The sequence below is a fragment of the Cheilinus undulatus genome, linkage group 10, assembly GCF_018320785.1.
Source record: "Cheilinus undulatus linkage group 10, ASM1832078v1, whole genome shotgun sequence".
Taxonomy (NCBI): domain Eukaryota; kingdom Metazoa; phylum Chordata; class Actinopteri; order Labriformes; family Labridae; genus Cheilinus; species Cheilinus undulatus.
In genome coordinates, this window is record NC_054874.1 from 42,384,746 (window position 1) to 42,404,795 (window position 20,050).

Sequence of the window (20,050 nt, forward strand, 5' to 3'; positions counted from 1 at the left end):
ACTGATGCCCACCTCTACTTTTCTGTTATGTTTGCAGAGAGAAAAATCATTGATATCATATATCAGACTGTGTCCTTTACATGAGCAGAAAAAAGGCAGAGCCAGAGTACATGTACAGTAATTGTGTCAGCATGTGTGTATCCTTTTGTTTATCAGTGTGCATGGGAGTGCCGGTGTGTGTTATTAAGCTGAGGGTCAACAGGTTTGTGTTGGCATGCAGCCGCCAGATACTTCCAGAGAGAGCAACTCAGGAAGTGTCCCTGGCACGTCCTCTGCTGCAAGTGGCTTGACCTGCTGTGACAAACATCTACAGTCCTGCTGCACTCTGCTCACCTCCTGCACACCCACATATATAGACCTACTATTCCTAGTACCCTAGAGGAAGGACCATGACATCAAACAAACCCTCATATGTTATTTTGTTGTTGCTTTTCCAGACACATCTCATAAGGTTTCCAAAATCCTTATGACTTCAATTTGGGGATGCTGCCTCAAACCTGCCATCCATCCATCCCCCAGCAGGACCCCCAGCACCACCTCCTTTCCTGCTTTGAAACACAGCAATGTTATTACTTTTTCTCCATTTCATGCTGATGGTTTGTCACCCAAAGCCAGACCCTCTCCTCGACCGATCCAGAAACCTGAAAACAACAACATTTCCTCTCATGATCCATTGCTTCTTTGTCAGCCATGGCTCTGTTGTGGTTACCTAAGGGTAGCTACTAATGTTTGTCTCCAGTTTCCATCCTCTCATGTTCCATACACAGATGCAGGAACACAAAAAAGCGAAAGATAAAAGGCAGGAAAACTGTCCATCGCCCCAGTAAATGGGAATCGGTTATCCAGAGGGGAAATAAAGCAGACCATAAAACAAAACTCTTAAAACTGAATCCGGTGCACTTTGTAGGCAGATGAACTTTAAATGCAACAAGGTGAACATTGACAACCTTATGTGCTGCAAGTGTTTAGTCTATTTATATCAAAGAAAAAAGGAGGTAGGATTGGGTAGCATCCAGTTTTTACTACTATTAAAACCTTTCCTGAAATTTCCTGCAGTACAGTATATTGCAATATACAAGAAGTAGAATGGACCAAGCACTTCTCTTCATGCAATCTCCTTGACAAAATGCCTCTTTCACAGTCCAATAAATACAAAATGAGCACAAAGCATTTTTTGTAGGGATGCTACGAGAGATTTAAAGTTGCAGTGTTGTTAACACACTTCATTTGAAAACTAATTTACATTATTGGCTGCTATTGTGAGTTTGATTTTTAGTCTTTATCATCAGATTAAAATGTCTTCTAAATTTAGGCACATTCAAGCAATTTCTAACTTAAATAGTTTTAGTCAATTAAAGGTCTTTAGATTGTAGTCTTTACTTTCAGTCACACGTATTCTTTTCAAATGAATTTATTCAATCAAATTGAAAAATTAATATAGATGTAAAACATTCATATTAATGCACCCTCAGTACTTTAATTGTTTTAATATACACTGATAAAAATACATGTGCAGTGAAAATATATCATGGATTTTGAGTGTCCAACAGTCATTTAAGTCTCTTTTTAGTAGTGATGCACCAATGCATCAGTTTAACATCTGCTGTGGTGCAATTATGGCGGAATACATTAGTGTGGATGCTGCTAAAGCACCAGTTTTATCAGAACTTGACAACATTGCTTTGTTAAAAGAAGAACAAAAAACAGCAATGAGTTGTTTTCTTTCCAAAAATGAAAAATTGTCATGTACTGACATGTCTACAGTCGCCATGGTTAGCATTATGCTGTTTTTTATGGAGTTTTACTCCTCGGTAGGGGCGCAGCTCAGTAGCGGCTACATCCCGTGTTTTGTTGCTCTGATTGGCCTGTAAGGATGTGACAGACAGAATGTTCATCCAATCAAGCTCCAAGTTTTTTTCAAAGACTCTGCCCTTTCCCAAACGCTGTCTATGGGAGGTTTTCCAGATGTGAAACAAATCCATCTGGGGTGTCAGGTTAATTCTTGACCAGTCTCTTCCTTATTGTTGAATCATGAACACTGGCCTTAACTGAGTCAGTTAGTCATTGCACTCTTGGAGTAATTTTGGTGGCCTGGCCACTCTTTCAAGGTTCACTTCTGTTCCAGGTTTTCTCAGTTTGTGGATAATGGCTCTCACTGTGATTCACTGGAGTCCCAAAGCCTTAGAAATGTCTTTGCAGTATTTTCCAGACTAATGTATGTCAGTGACTTAGTTTCTCAGCTGTTGATGAATTTCTTTATATATCCCATGATGAGTTGCTTTTTGAGATCTTTTAGTCTACTTCACACAGGTTCTATTTAAGGGATTTCTTAATTAAACAAGTCTGGCAGTAATCAGGCCTGGGTGTGGCTTGTGAAATTGACCTAAACTTTCCCAAAAATGTGGTTAATCATAGTTGATTTGTGAATAAACAAGGGGTGCAATTGTGTTTCCACATAGGGCCAGGTAGGTTTGGATGGCTATTTCTTCCATGATAAATGAAACTGTCATTTACAAACTACATTTTGTGTTTTCTCAGGTTATCTTTGTCTAATATTAGATTTTTTTTTGATGATCTGAAACATTTATATGTGACAAATATGCTAACACAAGCAATGAGGCTGCTGCGGAAAACAGACACACACTCTTAATGAGTTTATTATATTTATGTTAACAATATGCAGCAGATTTTTTCACAATGGTGATTAAAGGGATGTTGTGGCTATTTTTAAATTCCTGAGGATAAAGTATTACCGTATAACTACCCAACCTTACAAGGAGGCCATCCGGCCTGGAAGAATGACTGTGAATATCACTGTGATGATTGTGTAAACAAGAGTTCAAAGGCTGCTGGTCCATTCCCTCCAACCTTCACTGATCACTCCTGACGTGACCCCTTGCATGGCTTGCGTCTGTATGTGTCTCCTGCCTCGTCTCCACTTGCCGGGGTTTAGCCCTGCTGTGGCCTGTCTGGCCCAAAGCCAGGGGCTCCTCTGTCTTCACAATCCGGCCTCACTGAGTCATGGGAAAGTCACAAAGGAAACCGTTGGTTCTAGTTGATGATTGTTTTTCTGTTGATTCCTCAATCCACTAAATTGTGATCACAGATATGAATTTGTAATTTCCTAGACTTCTGATAGCTGGTTAAAAGGATACACAACCCAAACCAAACAAATCCATACCATACCCCAGCCTGTCATGGCCCGGTGAGAAGCGTGAATGGAGACAGGGCATATTTGTCCATCTGTCTGCCTGTCTGTGTGCGAGAGGCGCCTGCCACTTAATGACGTCTGACAAGCGAGACAGCGGCGGCTTTAGGTACTCAAGGACTGTTGTGGGGTCACAGAGATGTGATCTGTAGGAAGTGGAGGGTTGATCAGATAACGTCAACATTGTCTCTGTCTCCATGCTGACTGCTAGAAGTGGAAAACTGCCTTTCACAGTTTGCATTTTAAGAATTTGGTTCATGGTTGTGCAGGGGTAGAGGAAGCTTTAGCTCTGAGTACAAAGGTCAGGGGTCAGAGCCGTTGCTACTTGACAGTTCCTTTTAGACACTAAAGCATTTAAACACTGACAAATCATAGGGAAGACGCTGAAAAACTCTAGTAACTTTCACATGTGTTGTGCTCAGCAGGCCAAATAATATTTCACTGATGCTTAGTATTGATGTAGAAGCCTTAAGCGGATAGAGTCATGTGACAGTTTGTGAAATATGATGGCAAACCTGAGGCTGACTGTCTCTTTTCCATTCCCACAGGCTCTCATGCGTCCAGGTCGCCTCGACCGGATCGTCTATGTGCCTCTTCCAGATGTTCCAACTCGACGTGAAATATTTTCTCTCCAGTTCCGCAACATGCCGGTGGCCCAAAATGTGTCGGTTGATGAGCTGGTGGCTAGGACCAACAAGTATTCAGGGGCAGAGGTGAGTAATATTCACTTTGACTGATTCATTAACATTGCAAGGGGGGGAATGCATGTACTCCCATTTGTTAAAAGGACAGGTAAGTGTCATCAGGAGGACTTATTCATTAAATTGTCTTTCTGATTAAAAGAAAAGAAGAAATTCAATAAACTTGAAGTTGCCATTGACCATTAAACTTCAAATTCAACACAGCTCTGACTATTCTGTCATCACATTTACATAAGCATTTAGAGTAACCATTTTCAGTTTATTTTTTGAAAATGTCTCCACAGAAATTTCATAGTTTTAATCTCAAGTCCTCCTCATAATGTGAAATGATGTCATGGCCATCTAGAGAGGAAAATCACTTGTTAAGTTGGTGGGGTATGCTCAAGTACAGCTTACTTGATGACTGATATCAATGCAGAAGTTTGTTTTTTATTACTTCTTTTAGTGCAACACTCCTACAATGCCAGCTCTTTCTCTCATGTTTGACCATGAAACCAATCAGAGTTTGTCCATTAGGTCACATCTTCCTCCCAATAATGAGTATCTTCTCAAAATCAGTAGTTAGGTGTACCAAATGTCAGAATTAAAATGTTTGAACACAACAGATAACATCTGCGACAGGTATCTTTCATGCAACTGCTGACCTCGAATAAGACAAGTACACTTTGGCTCCTCATGCAGTCAGATGTTACTGTGCTTTTCCATGATGTCTGCGTAGTGTCTGTACTGTCTCAGCACCCTCGTGATCTCAAAGCAGACTGGGAGCAATCGTACAAACACTCCTTTGTGTGACAGATTTGTCTGTCTCCATTCGTCTGCCGCGTGATTCACATTGTCTTAAACAGAGAAACTGCTACCATCACAAGCCATCAAGAAACTGATGGGATAAATAAATTGGTGTAATGAACTCTTTATGCCATTTTGAATTTGATTTAGCCATGTGTATGAAAACTGCACCATGAAATAAGGAAAAGGCAACAGTTTAAGAGTTATCTGTGATGTGTATGGTTCTATCTATGGCTGATATGCTCTTATACAGTTAAACGAAGTTTGTCTTTAACTTTAACATGGCTCGTGATTCAATTTAACAGAAAAATATATATTTACATAAGTTATATAGTGAAGCTCGTGGCCTGAATGTCCGTCCATGAAGCATTTTTAGACTTAAATGTTCACACACATGATAGAAATGTCATGCTGGCCTTGTGACCGGCTCAGAAACAGACCGTTTTTAAAGGATTCAGACAGTCGTGTGCCTTGGTCAGCTTTGAAAACACAGATTTCATTGTTGTCCCAGTCATGCTTTCTCTGTGATATGTTTGTGTGTAAGGAAGCAACTGTGACAATATTGCTCTGCTATAGTGCAGTATAAGTGTTTTGAGTTTTCTAGGAGCATTACTTTACAGTATACTTTATGACACATCTTATGTAGGACTTTTACAAAATACTCAGGGTTTGAAGCAGCACTCTGTATGAGCATTGCAGGCAGTTACCTGTATTGTGTGGACAAGTCAGCCTGGTCTGTAGAAGCTGCAGGTGATGCACTTGCCATGGTGTCATCTGTGCAGCTTGGCTGCTCTTGCCCTGAATGCTGACGGCACAATACGAGGAAGAGACATACAGCTTGTGTTGATAATTCAACAGATATACGAAACGGATTGACCGGGCATGAGTTTCAAACTTTGTCAGAGTGTAAAAGCTTTGAAGGGCAAGTCCAGGTCAAGTCTCAGTTTACAAATGAGTGATGTTTGTGTTGGTTTTGATTCATCCAAGTCATGGTTATCCAAAGCTTCATCCAAAGGAGATCAACTGTACTTGATTGAGGTTCTCGAAGAGGTTTCTTCTCACCTTCAAAAGGCCTTCAATTCAACTCAAGCTTGAGTGTTTGGAGGGAGCAGTCTTTAAAATGGCTAGATCTTTATCACACAAAGGCTGGTCACGAGGAGGAGGAGGAGGAGGAATTTTCAGGAAAGGGAGAAAGTATGTAAGGATCAATCCCTGGATTATGTGAATTAGGGCTGGGCAGTTAATCGAAAATTAGATTAAATCACAGTATGGCCTGCTGCAATTGTCAAATCACAGAAGTTGCAATATTTCTTTAACCTGAAATTTGAGTCAAAATACCAATTTATTTATTTATTTATTTATTTATTTTTGCAGCAGAGATGTTATGCATGACATATACATATGCAACATCCAAGACCCATTTTTTAAGAATAGTCTACAAAAACTCATACTTCCTTCATTTTTCTAAATTTTTCTAATTAAATATGAGGATGACATAAAAATTATCATTCACTTCAATACAATAATTCCTATACAAATTCACAATATGAGAATAAATCATCACAATTAGATATTTTTTGAAATTATTCACCCCTTGTTTAATCTTTAATTGTGTTGGTTATAATATAAAATGATTTATTATTGTGTTTTTGAAAAAATATATAAGATGAGGAACTTAAGTAATAATAGCATATCAAATTGAAATCGCAATATTGGAGAAAAAAATCGCAATTAGTTTATTTTCCCACATTGTTCAGCCCTAATGTGAATCAGTATCTTTATATGAAGATCTGGGTCAATTTTAGAGAACCCTACTTACCCTTGACACTTGATAGAGTTAAAGGAATAGTTTGGTTTGATACGCTGTATCATGTATAGGCAACTTTGCTTACCAAAAGTGCAATTTCCAAAGGGCCTAATTATAATGAATTGAGAGATACTCTCAATTTGACCACTGTGATAGGAAAAAGCATATCTTTTTCATAATAATTGATCATACCTAAATTTATATTTTCAAACTCAAGTACATATAGAAATTGTTAATTTAATGAAATAAACACAATTAAGTCAATTTTGAGCTACTTTTTCAATGGAGTGAACGCAAGAATTGCAGGTAGTATTGATATATTACACTTGCATTTACATCTATTTTGAAAAATGCATTTAGTGATGCATTTAAAAAAGTCTTACAGAAATAATTACATTCAAATATATCTTCTAATTTCTTGCAAAGTACTAAACATGTACCTGTAAGCAAAGATTTTGACAGAAGTGTTTCTGTTTTACTTCATGTTTATAATCTGTTGGTTTTTGCAATCAGCTCTGAGCCGCATTGAGTGAGATACAGGACCACATGTGGGCCACCAGTTGCCTATCCCTGCTCCACATCATCAGAGCTTGTAGGGAGGATGCTTGGTTTCGTGGCATATTTATACACAGAGGCAAAAAGCTGGCAGGGCAGCAAGTCAAACCTAATTATTGTGGATATAAATTTGAAGTGGCTCAATCAATCAAGAATGACTTTGAAGCTGAGTGAATTATACAGTCGAAGAAAGCGTGTTGCATGGTGTATTGTAAACTTTTAATGTTTTTCATGCATACAAATGACTAATCCTTTGTAAAAGTACTCAATACTTGAGCTTTACACTTAATTCCTTGCAATGTTTCTTTCAGCAGTCTCCCAAACTGAGCTGTTTATCCGCTCCAAAGTCTAGTCTGATCAGGACAGGGAGGTGTTGAGGTGTTTCTGTCTTTTCTTTTGACATAATGATCCTCTCAAGGGCAGTCTGAGGTTTCCTGCAGGGCCTCTTCATATCCTGAAAGTACACGCTCTCATCCTGATTCGTGACTCTGCGGCCCCCACCCAAAAAAAGCAGCCTAAAGCAGGCATACACCTGGTGGAGGTATGCAGCAAGAAACCAATCCCCTGCTATCAGGTGTTGTGTTTGACATCGGGCTTTCTGGTGTAGTGTCTCATCTGTGGAATGGAGGTTTGCAGTCACTTGCCACTGAGTTCTTGTAACGCCGCAGAAAGTCAAAGAAATGCCACAGCGGAGCTGATAAGAGTTGATAGGTGGAAAAAAAAAAGCCAGGTCTCATCTGCGTGCGTATTATATTTTACATACCAGCGCTATAGATGAAATTAGATTAGATGAAACTTAAAACTAGCAGGACTGCTGAGGGGAAGTTTGAGAGCAAACAGGATACAGATAACAGAGCGACGCAGAACCAAAGATAATGCTGTGTTTACAAGAAAAGAGCACCATGGGACAAATGCAGCAAATCAACAAGTAAATAAACAAATGGAGGTCCAAACAAGCTGACTGGGACTGCTGATTGTTCAGATCTCGACTGGCTTTAAGTGACTTCTCTGCAGGCAGGAAGTTTGTGGTTTTTATGTCAAGGCTTTTGAAAAATCTGCCATCTCAGCATTAAAGATTTCTTGTGGAGAGAGTCGTTATTGTAGAAGTTTTAACCACATTTGACATGAAAACAAAGTCCAAAATTGTTACGTATAAATCCCTTATTCAACCAGGATGCTCTATTCCCCTAAAGCATTTGTTTTTTTCCTCCCGTAGTCAGACACAGATCATTTAGATTACAGGAAATGAGACACTCATGCAATGTTTATTTATAGAAACAGAGAGTGAAATGAAATCAGACAGATCATCTGCTGATTATGTGACTTCCTCTGACTAAAAAGATAGACCTTAAACAGCAGCATTTGCTATGAAATCCATGCTTTTGAGTGAAGTTTTTGCCCAAAATTTGTTTTTCACATTTCACTCTGATTTTTTACATCCAAGTTCATAAAATGTGCTAAGAAGGCTATTTTTTTACTTGTCTTAGGTCTTGAATTACAGGTAGCATTTTCACTGAGACATATTTGTATGTCCTCTGCATGCAAGAGGAGAAAAAGACTGGGAGATGCAAATTCAAGGATATGGTTTAAACTAGAGCTGAATGGCTTGCAAAAAGAATCTATGGCAATTTTTTTCCCCTCAGTATTGCGATTGATTAGCGATTTGATAAGCGATTATTCCTTAAGTTCCTCAACTTATGTATTTTCCAACAAACACAAGCAATAAATCATTCTATATTATAAGCAACACAATATTAGATCAAAAAAGAGCTGAACAGTTTTGGAAAAAATTTCAAATTATGACGATTTTGACTCGTTTGGCAAATTGGATATACATTTTTAATAAGAAGAAAGGACAAAAATTAAGAAAGTAGGATTTTTTGTAGGATATTCATAAAAAATGGCACTTGAATGATGGCATAATTTGTAATGCATGACATTTTTGCTGCAGAGAAAGTTTTTAACTGCTATTTTTACACAAATTTCAAAATACTGCACCTTCTGTGATTTGATAATTGCAGCAGGCTATATTGCGATTTAATCTAATTTTCGATTAATTGCCCAGCCCTAGTTTAAACATGAAAAAGCAAGTGAAAGTTAGAAGGTATAATTAGTAGTTGTGAAATATGCGATTAATAATGGGAACCAAAGCCAATTAAAATGCCAAAAGCACAATGATACACATTTAAAACGTGTTAATTTTTCACTGCTCAGGTCTTAAAAGGTCTTTAAGAAGTCTTATGAGGATTTTTATGTTTGTAGCAACCCTGCAGTGAAGCTCAGCATTAGTTCATGCAGGACACCGTAGTCATACGCCCAACCATGATCAGCTAACGGCCAGCTGATTCCAAATGTACTCCCACTGCCAGACACAGCTCTTTCTCTCAACATAGCAGTGTATTTTTATTATGCTTTACTTCTCACTAATCCCTGCTTCTCAATAATCCCTGCTTGCATTAATGCTGATGCACCACCCTGCTGGCAAAGCTTAACCTCCTCCACCCCAGCCTCCTCCTTTATAGCACAAAGCTTGTTGCACCCTCATATTGGGATTCATGCTACTTTGGATTAATTACTTTGTATTCAGTATGCATTGTCCTAAATGTATCCACCCATATGAGCGTTTCTAGCTATGCGCTCCTTTGAAAGTCAAAGCATGCTGCTTGACTAACACAGGGTGCATCTTTAGAGCAGAGCCTTCTCAGCCATTAAACTGTATATCCACTTTGCAATAAAATAGTTAAATTTATGACAAGAGTTTCCCTGACTGATATAACTAAAAGCCTAATGGCTAGTCAGACTGGGTGCATCACAGCTGTGTCATGGCTATGTCACAGCTTGATTTTCATTTTGATGTGCATCTTAAAAGTCACAGCACAGTCTTACTAATGTCATCCAAGCTGCACAGAGATGAACATTTCAGATTTGTCCATTTCAGTTACTGTCTTGCTTTTTGAACTAAGGAGTCTTTTCTAAGCTTTATAGGCTGGTGAGAGAGAACAGTAGGATATATTCAGGGAAGTTTACTACAAGTGAGTAAGAGTGAATGGCGGCATTTATATTCTGCTTTTAGCCAGTGTGCAGGATTGTATTTAAATAACTAATGCAACCTTTGTGCAGGTTATGAAGCTGCTTTATTATATCTGTTTACCAGTATGTGCTGTTCAGCTTTTTTGTTGATATTATGATTCTGTCAGACTACACATAGCATTGATATGAAAACAAATACTGACATAATAGCATTGTATAAAGAAAGCTGTTGCTTCATTTGCCACATCCATGATACTCTTTTGTCATGGTGAGCCTCCTGAGACCCCCAAAGTCCCATCTAAAAGAATTCAGAGGCAGTCTGCCTGAAATTTTATTAACATTTTTAGTAATTCATGAGTTTAAATGACCACTGATGTTAAGATTAACAGTAAAGTTTGATAATTGTCCGAAAAACTAAATAAATAGGTTTAGAGTATCACCATGAACTCAAATTCTGTGCGTGTTTTGCATTCTGATAAAGCATATAGGAAACAGATATTATGTTAAAAATCAGCATATCTGTACATTAAACACAAATCTTTGTTTTCTTAGCATGTTCAGTGACATTCCCTCCATACCACACACCCTCTGGCAAAGTTTAACACTTACATAGCTTTGAGGAGTAAGTTTTCTTTCTTAGGGCGGATATTGAGAGTAGCTGGACCTCTCCATCTCTGTTTGACAGAGCACGGAGCCACTTTATTTGACTTGGCATGCTAACTGGTAATGCAGTAGGCAACCTGGTGAGCCAAGGCCGACCAGCATCCATCTGTGTGCGTCAAACCCCCTACCCTACCAGGGAGCAGCATAAAGGACGGAGGGGGTTGTAAATCACAAGCATAGTGCTTATTGAAGCTGGAGGCCACTTAGAGGCTGAGTGACTAGTTTCAGTTTTCATATAAAACACGGTGTCACTGACTTTCTCCATCTGTTACCATCTTCTGACTTGCCTTAAGTTGCATTCTTGTATCTCTCTTTGCCACCTGGTCATGCAGAGGTTTGTGGTGCTATTAAAGGTGCAAGGTGCATGTCAAATTTTTGCTCTGAAAAATTTATGATATTAAAAATATTACTACTTGTAATATTTTTAAATTTTGTCACTATTGCAAATATTTCCAAAAGTTTTTAAAACCAGAGGAATTACTAATTTTCAGAAAATGGATGTACCATGAAAGACCGCTACTTAAGAAGGAGTGAACTAAAGCAGGAAGCTGCCTCTCTGTTGCTGTATCTCTTTCATGTTTGGTGCTGCTTACTCATATTGGACCTAGGTAACTCTCTGCCATCGATTTTAAGTTCAGTCACAAATATTCACCCCTTTATTGCTGAACTCCACCCACACCCAGTACCTGCAAGACTGTATCCTCACCAGGTATCTCCAGGTCAAGTAAGACTAGATGTGCTGCTGAACATGTCAACGTTTGCAACTGAGGACTTTGGTCAGTATAACTGTAATCCATAAGGCACATTTAACAGTAAAACAACAGTTTGGTTTCATGGAGGAATAATGTGAGAGAAAACCTACAGTATCAAATGTTGCTTCTGTTTGGGAAAGTGATGGAAGAGATGAGCTGGAGAAAAAGCAGAATTCTTTTGGAGTGGCTCACAACATTGGCAAAAAACAGCAAATACTATATGCAATATGATATATATTTTTCTCTTGCTAGTTGAAATTTATTTATTTAGCCAAAACCAATTTTAGATGATTTTAGAAAGTTGCTGAGTTTTTAGTCACAGACTAGGATTTTGCAAAGACTGGGGATCACTAATTAAGTCTATAATAATAATGTATATATTTTTAGATATTTTCCCATCATGCATCTAGTTTATTCCAAACAACAACTTTAATAGTAGTAAGGGATGCAGAGAAGGAGATGGAGATCACGTATGAGTAAATGTCTGTTAAAATCTGATGTTTTAAAATCATTTCTGTTGAGCAGACACAAAGGAAAATTAAAAACTGAAGCAACTTTGCATGTTACTGCAACAACCGAAGAACTATCTACTGGATACACTTCAGAATAAAAGTACTGATGACAACGCAGGTAGTCTCACCACAGAAACAAAAGGATTGGGCTTTTACTTTGAAAAACCCAATGGAGGTTTACCGTACTGGTTATGTCAGCCTGAAATGAATTGACAGACGAGATACACAAAGAACGGTGCAAAGATCGGTGAAGTTTTCCCATCTCTTGAGTTCTGAGTGAACATTCAGCAGATTCAGATTGATCTACGCTCACAGTCATGTTTTAAAAAATTCACTTATTTAGCACAAAACACTGGCCCCCATTGGCTGTAGATGACAGTCGCATCATTGAAAACACAGTTTGCATAAGTCCTGACTAAAGACTTACAACAATATCAAACAAACGTTTCAAACATTTGAAATTTTCATAGTGCAAAGACTGAAGGAAGACTACCTTACACCAAACGACTGAAATCACGGGATGTGCTGCAACTTTAGCAAGACTGTCATGATTCTGCCTTTAGTGAATATACTGAACAGAGCAGGTTTTACTGACTATATTTCTCAATTCAAAACTGATCTAACTTGGCCACTCTTTTATTGTTTTGAAAGAAAATTAGACAGTTTTGGTAGATTATTTATTATAATGGAACTAAACCATGGAAAAATTTACTTGTTATGGATTGAAAAGGCAGCAAGGGAATGGTAAAAAAAAAAAAAAATTATCTGTTTGATTTCTCAAGGGTCAGGTGACTTTTTACTTACCAACCAAGCTGTCTGTGAGTTTTTTAAAGTAAAATGAGACATTTAAGATCACTGGTAGACTTATTTTACATCACTGTGGCTGCAGGAAGATGTTATAGTGGCTTGCACCAGTGGTTCTCAACAGGTGAGTCAGGACCCAACTGTAGGTCACATGCATCAATACTTTCTATTCTGCTTCATATTCCTGATAACAAGTAATTTTCAAAAAGTTCCTTAAGATTTTACCTTACTTATCTTTTATCTTTGGATAAAAAAAACTAATTTTCCTGTAACAATGGATTATTTCCTTGAGAAATTACCAAAATATCAATGTTATCTTGGGAAAATTGAGTAGAAATAAAGAATGTGGTAAAGGGTCCTGATGCCCAACCAGCTGAGAACCTCTGGCTTTAACAAACCAGCTCCTTTGCACCACTCTTTTCCTCTGGACTAGATCAAACTTTTCATTGGAAATGGTTCTTACTTTTTGTAGTGACTATATAACATCCAAAGATGTTTCTGTAGGGCTGTCAAATTATTAAATATTAAATTGGGATAAATCTCGTAATTTCTATGATTGATCATGGTTAATTTACTTTTTGTCACATTTTGAAATTCCACTGTTTTGTGCTTACAACTATTTTTGTTTTATTTCAGATTTTTGTACTGTCTTTAAGTAAGGGTAACTGACTTCCTGTTTGGATACAGGCTCACTTTTATTTTGAAAAAAAAAAAAGACTCTTTGAGTAGATCAGAGATTATGGCATGAACCTAAACATGGGAAAAGGAACTTGTGATGGATTGAAAAGGCAATAAGGGAATGAGATAAAGTTAACTGTTTGATTTCTCAAGGTTCAGATAACTTTTGACTTGTCCACTGAGCTGTCTCTGAGTTTTTTATACTTAAATGAGACATTTAGGAGCAGTGGTGGACTGACACTACACCACTATTGCTGCAGGAAGATGTTTCAGCAGCTCACCAAAGTGGGCTGAAAGGAACAATAAGAATATTTATGCACCAACTTTGGACCATAATGGCATTGCAATTAATGGGTCAGTGCTGAAAGCCCTAACATTGCATGCTTGTGAACACTGAAACACAGCCCACCAGTAGTGTTTTCATTGTAGCATCAAGAAGAAGCAGGAGTGCTGTGGGTATTTGGCGCGTTAATGCAGCAAAAGAGATGGAAGTTAAATCAAATGTCTTTAAGTGATGGAGCCCTGATGAAACACCATGCTCAGCCCTCACATTCACACCTGCAAGTTGTCCACAGTTTCTGCTATCGGCCACTGAAGTGAAAACTTCAACAAAACCAAGATACCCCCCCCCCCATTTTTATCCTGTTGGTTCAGTGATCAAACTGCTCACCTTATTAGAAGCGCCTTTTCATTACCCGTTGGGTCCACATCTGCGCCAGAATCTACCCACATTGTTGTGGAGGTGATGCACCACTGGACCCATTGAGCAGCTTCAGTCCTCAGTCCTGGCAGTCTGACTACCTGAAGCTCTGACTTTAATTACATTCCTGGGATTTCAGACTTGTTGGGGAGGAGAGGGAGGGTCGAGGAGTTGGAGGTGGTGGGGGTCATGAAGGAGGACGTAGTTGTTGTCAGTTCAGAGTTGTTAAAATCACCTGTCTTCCTACCTGCCTGGAGTGACATCTGGTTTCCTAACCCTCACCCTCCCACTAAACCCTCCGCTGACACCTTTGACTCACACTCAGCCTTGAAAAATCGCTGCCGGCTCACCTCTTCCATCACTTTCCCAAACAGAAGCAACATTTGATACTGTAATCGCAGTGCTGTCTGAAGAAGATGAAGAAAGGTTTAACTAGCTCCTGAAAAAAGGTGTGATGCTACTCCACTTTGTTCTGTTGATGATCAAGCCCCAACAGGAAAAAGACCCCGAGGATTTATTGCGTTCTGTCACATGAAATGAATCAGTTCCAGGCCTTGTTTGTAGCCTTGTTGAAAACATGAAGCCCTCTCTGGTTTCAATACAATCTTTTTTTAATTCTAATTTAAAGACTATCAATAAAAAAGCAAGGATTCTGCCTCTGAAGTTGAGAATATTTCAAATTTATGGCAAAACCATGACAGCACAGCTACTAATGGAGTAAACGAATCACCGAAAAGGACAAAGGGTCCTACTACACCTGGATCTTCCAGAGAAGTTGTTCCAAAACAAAGGAGCGTTCCCTTTAAACTGTGTTTCAGCACAAGACAACTAAGCCAAGATCAACTGGGAGATTTGGTCTTGGCTCCTTTTTATTCAAACTTGAAACAGTTTGTTTGCAGTGTGAACACAAGCCAGAAATCGGTGTGGTTGACTTACCACACTACAGTCATAGTATCAGCAGCAGTACAGCTATTGGACAGCTAAAAATCAAAAATCACTTGCACACCAGTAGGGCTGTCACACTTCTTAAGGTGCTGGGGCAGTAATTAGCTTAACAAACATCAACAGGCAAATGTTGTGCAGCATCTCATCAGCAGATTTGTTCAATCTCCACTTTTACAGTGCTACTTTTTGTACGCAGCTGTAAGAGCCCCTCTGCTGACACCGGTGTTACGATTTCAAGAGTCACCATGTTAACTGGTGGCCTTTAACCCCTCGTCTGTAATTCCATAGTTGAAACAAACGTTGAAAGTTAAAAGTACTCACACAAAGCAGTGCCATCAGCTGTAATCATGTATGCACTGTACATACAATTTATTACTTGTATAATATTTATAATGTTTCAGTCTTTGGCTGTATTGAAGGTCATAATAGTTTTGTTTTTTTTTTCATTAGTTTTTATTGTTATTTCATTTTTACATTTTTCTTTAAATTTGAGTTTAGTTTTAATTGATTTTTCCTGTTAGGTTGCTAGTTTAGTTTAGTGTTAACTTTGCAAAATTGCCTCTTTTTAGTTCAGTTTTTATTAGTTTTAGTGTTAGATTTTGTTTTTTTTTTTCTGTAATATCTGATACCTGTCAGGGGCGAGACCTAAAAGGTCATCACTTTTCATTTAATTTATTGAATTTTGATGTTTTATAGAACTTAACACCAAAAATGACCATTGCGTGAAGTTTTCTCCAAACAAATCAGGGGATTTTACTCTCTCTAGGCTTTGGCATTCATGTCAGTCAGTATGCTGCTGTCAAAGACTAAAACTAAGGAGATTTAGTCTTTCATTTTATTTTTAGTTAGTTTTCAAGGCACAGAATTTAGTTTTAGTTAGGTTTTTGTTTTGTTTGACAGCTTAGTTTTTATTTAGTTTCAGTCAACTAAAATGATTTTAGTTGTAGTAACTGAATTAGTTTTAGTTGGCTGTAATAACCTTGGCTGTATCCACTCACAAATGTCATAACACTAATACATTTGAACATGTGATTGGTGCAGAGTAACCTGTAGGGGTCACAGAAATAGGCGAGAGGGAGATGCGGTATTTGTGAAAACATGGATTTGTCATTTGCAGATATATTTTTTTTACCATGTTTGTAATGAAATGTTCCATGCATTTTTGCTCTTCACCTGCAAGTCAAAGCATGGGAACTCTGGAGCATGCTCAGAATGGCTCGGCCAATTTGGGTCTGATTCAGGCACATAAAGAGTAAAACAACCTTCAACCCCGTAATCTACGTAGATGTAAGTCTGAGTTTAGGAAATGTGACTCAATATGATTTCAGTCAGGCTCACATGTTGACTTGAATTTTACCCGTTTTAGCCTAATATAATAAATTTAGTTTTTTCACAAGTGCATGTAAACGTACTAACTTAGCAGGCTCTACCTTGTTTGTCTATTTGAGAACTAAAAGTAGTGTTATACAAACCCACAAATAGCCGCTTTCTTCAAAGATCATGCTTGAAAACTTGTTCAGTATGTCCGTAAACATGACATGCAAACTTTTGGATGAAGTGACTTTGCTTTTTTGTCAATAAAGTTTTTCTAACAAACAGGAAATGAAGAATGACAGTCACTGCGCAGCTTATAGACAGGGTGCTGCAGACCTCCCTGCACTGTTTGATTGGCAGCTGACCTCCAGGAGGTGAAGTTCAAAAACACCACAGCACTGAGCACTTAGCACATGCTGACAAGCTGTTGACATAAAGAAAAATCCAGATTTCCCTGCATGAACACAGTCAGGACAAAGCTTGAATTTGCTGTTTGGATGCAGAGCACGTAGACGTGACGAAGACTGACAGGCGGTGCCAACCCTGCTGCCCGCCCTCCCTCAAGATCCCCCTGTGATGTAACAGTCACCTCCCTCTGAGAGGAGCCCATGTTGAGGCATTTTAATCAAACCTAAAAGTGCAGCACTCAGCCGTATCAGGATATCTTTGTGTTCAGCCACAGATGCCTTTGACCGACTGCGACCTCCATAGCGGTGGGTCTTTTTCCTCCAACAGGGGGAATGCTGTTTGGTCCAAGCCCAGGTGTCTGAGACGCTTGGCTGACAGCCATTCAAACTCACTGGCGCAATTGTTTTCTTAAGTCTTTTTTCACACCGGTAGGAGCAAGTCTGTTCCAGCGCAGGACGTACAAATCAGGAAGATCAACAGTCTGTCCCGACTTCAGTGATCCTGCCTGATGCTTGACGATCCCCCTTACCTTGATTACTGCTCTTCTGCAGCTCTCTTTTGTAAAAGCAATGTGTTAAGTTGCAACTTAGTGGGCGATTTTTTTCTTTTTCAATCAGTTAACAGTTAAACTGTTTGGATGAAGTTGAGTTTTTGATTGTTGTAAAATGCAGCACACATGATAGGTAAATCCTGCTGCCTGGAGTGTCTCAATCAAAACACGCTGAGGATAGTGAGGAACCATGGGAGTCACTCCCCTCACTATCCTTGAAAAAGAACTGACCCACAATGCTGCATTACAGTATGAGTTACTACCATACTGTAATGGTGTGCCAGTGTAACTGGTACTGGATTAAATGGTGATAGTCCAAGTTTTTGATACTGTTGGACCAAGTATGGGTGTTTTAATTAATACCTCTCTTTTGATTGGGTCTGTACCTACTTCTTTAAGACAAATTTCAGGTCAATCTCCAGACTGCCTTTTTGTCTAAAATACTGGAAAAAGTGGTCCTCATTCAACTGTAGCTTTTCTTAAAGGTAACAATATTTCTGAAAAGTTCCACTCTAGTTTTAAACAAGGCTATAGAACTGAATCAGCTCTGCTTGGAGTATGCAATGACCTTCTTTCTGTTGATTCTGGGGACTCTGCAGTTCTATTGCTATTGGACCTGACCACTGCTTTTGGCACACTTAATCACAAGATCCTTTTACCCCAATCAGAGAGGGCATAAAGGGCACTGCCCTCAAATGGTTTGAGTCCTCTCTAACCAATAAAGCATTCTCGATCCAGTTAGATGGGTATTCCTCTGATGCGGCTCCCTTTACCTGTGGGATACCCCAAGGCTCTTCTTTGGGATCTCTCCTCATTTTATTGTATTTTTTGCCTTGGGGCCAAATCCTTCAAAATATACAAAACTCTGTATCACTACTTTACAGATGATATTTAAATCTATCTGCCATTAAAAAGAAATAGTGAAAATTCATTTCAATCATGCCTGAATTCCCTTAATATATTAAAATTTGGATGGACGAGAGTCTTTCAAATCTAAACAAGAATAAAAAAGAGACATTAAGAGAGCAATCTATTCCTTCACAACTTCAAGGCTCAACTATTGTAATTCTGTGTATGCTGGTTTCAATTTGTCATCCTTGCACTGTCTAAAGCTTGTGCAGAATGCTGCGGCCTTCATCAGGGCCCGTTGTATGGCTGGAACATGCAGGCATGTTTTTATGAGTCTGAAGCCCTGATGAAATTAAGGCTTTTTATCAACGATCCCTCTGAGTGCCTCAGATCTCTTCAGTGACTTTAAATTGGATCCCCACCAGAGGGCCGCACACTTTTTCAAGCATTTTTTTAACTTTTCCACGCCCATATAGCACTCCATGCATCTGCTTTTGACAGGTCTATGCATAATTTAATCCTGGATTAGACCTTTGACCTTTCTTCTGTTTTACTTATGAAATGTTTTGTAGTCTGTAATGTTGCGAATGTGGTTATTTCATGAATTTAAAGGGATATTTGGGGTTTTTTGAAGTTGGACTGTATAAGGCAGTGGTGCTGGCATTAGCCTCCAGAGATTTCATTGTGCATTGCCCCTTTAAGGAGAGTGCGCTGTAGTAAGCTAGGCTACACAACACTGTAGATACAGGTTACAGTTTATCTGTGTAATTTAGCAGGTTTAAGGTGAAAAACGGGCCAAAAAACAATGTTGGTTCAAATGTATGCTATATGCAAGATATAAAACAGACCCAAACAGCTGATCAGGAGATGGCAGTATGCTGTGGTGGCAGACTACGTAGCTTAGGGCTGCCTGCAAAATAGTGCTTTCCCCAGCATGCTCTCTTTAAAGGAGCAGTGTAAATAGAACTCTCAGGAGGCTAATGCCAATCTTATTGCCAAGTACCTTATACAACCAATTTAAAAAATACTGAAATATCCCTTTAACTGACAACTTTATTTGTGCATAAAGCTGTATTTGAAAATAACTTCTAAAACAGCAAAATATATCACTTCCATCCTGACTAAGGCTGCATCTCACAGTACATGTCTGCAAGAGATGGCATCTGAGAGCTGTGATCTGCAGCCAGACCTAAGTAGTCATATAAGCGAAAAAGCCTTGTTCCATCGTGATTCAACTTTATCATGAGGGATTTCTCTGGCTTAAATAACATAGGTTATGTCATTTTAGGAATTAATCAAGACATTTCAGTTCAAAATTTGACATATGTCACATCTAAGACAGAAGCTTCTGCAAAGATTCAGGGTTTGCAGAGGCTTGTTTTCATCCATTTTAAGGCCTGGAAATAGTTTGATCACAGAAAAGGCCTTGTGCGATCTCACACACACACACACACACACACCGAGCTTAAGCACCCTCACAGGAAGACAAATGGTTTCCTCTTAACACCTGTTGTGGTTGTGGCTGTTCCTCCTCTGGCTCAGTGTGTCTCCTGTCTGATTTATGACCCGGTATTTGTTGTTGCAGAGATTTTTATCACCAAGGACACAGGCCCAAAAAATGCATCAACAAAGTGCGTTGCTGTTTGAATAACAGTGACATTGCACAACGTGCGAGGCTGATATACGCCATCAATCCGGACTGTAAGAAAAAGATCTGTAATCATCCTCCGATAAACATGTCAGCTTTGGTGGAATGCGTGTCTGACGAGGTCTGAGCTTCGAAGAGAT

General features: G+C 38.8%; 1 protein-coding gene across 1 annotated transcript in view; it reads left to right on the top strand.

Annotated features, from left to right (window-relative positions):
* The window catches only part of spata5 (spermatogenesis associated 5), a 222,940-nt gene that overhangs the window by 177,488 nt on the left and 25,402 nt on the right, over positions 1-20,050 (top strand). Inside the window, exon 16 of the mRNA XM_041796946.1 lies at positions 3,757-3,921. Coding sequence (XP_041652880.1) covers positions 3,757-3,921 — 165 coding nt within the window. The remainder of the gene's footprint in view (positions 1-3,756; positions 3,922-20,050) is intronic.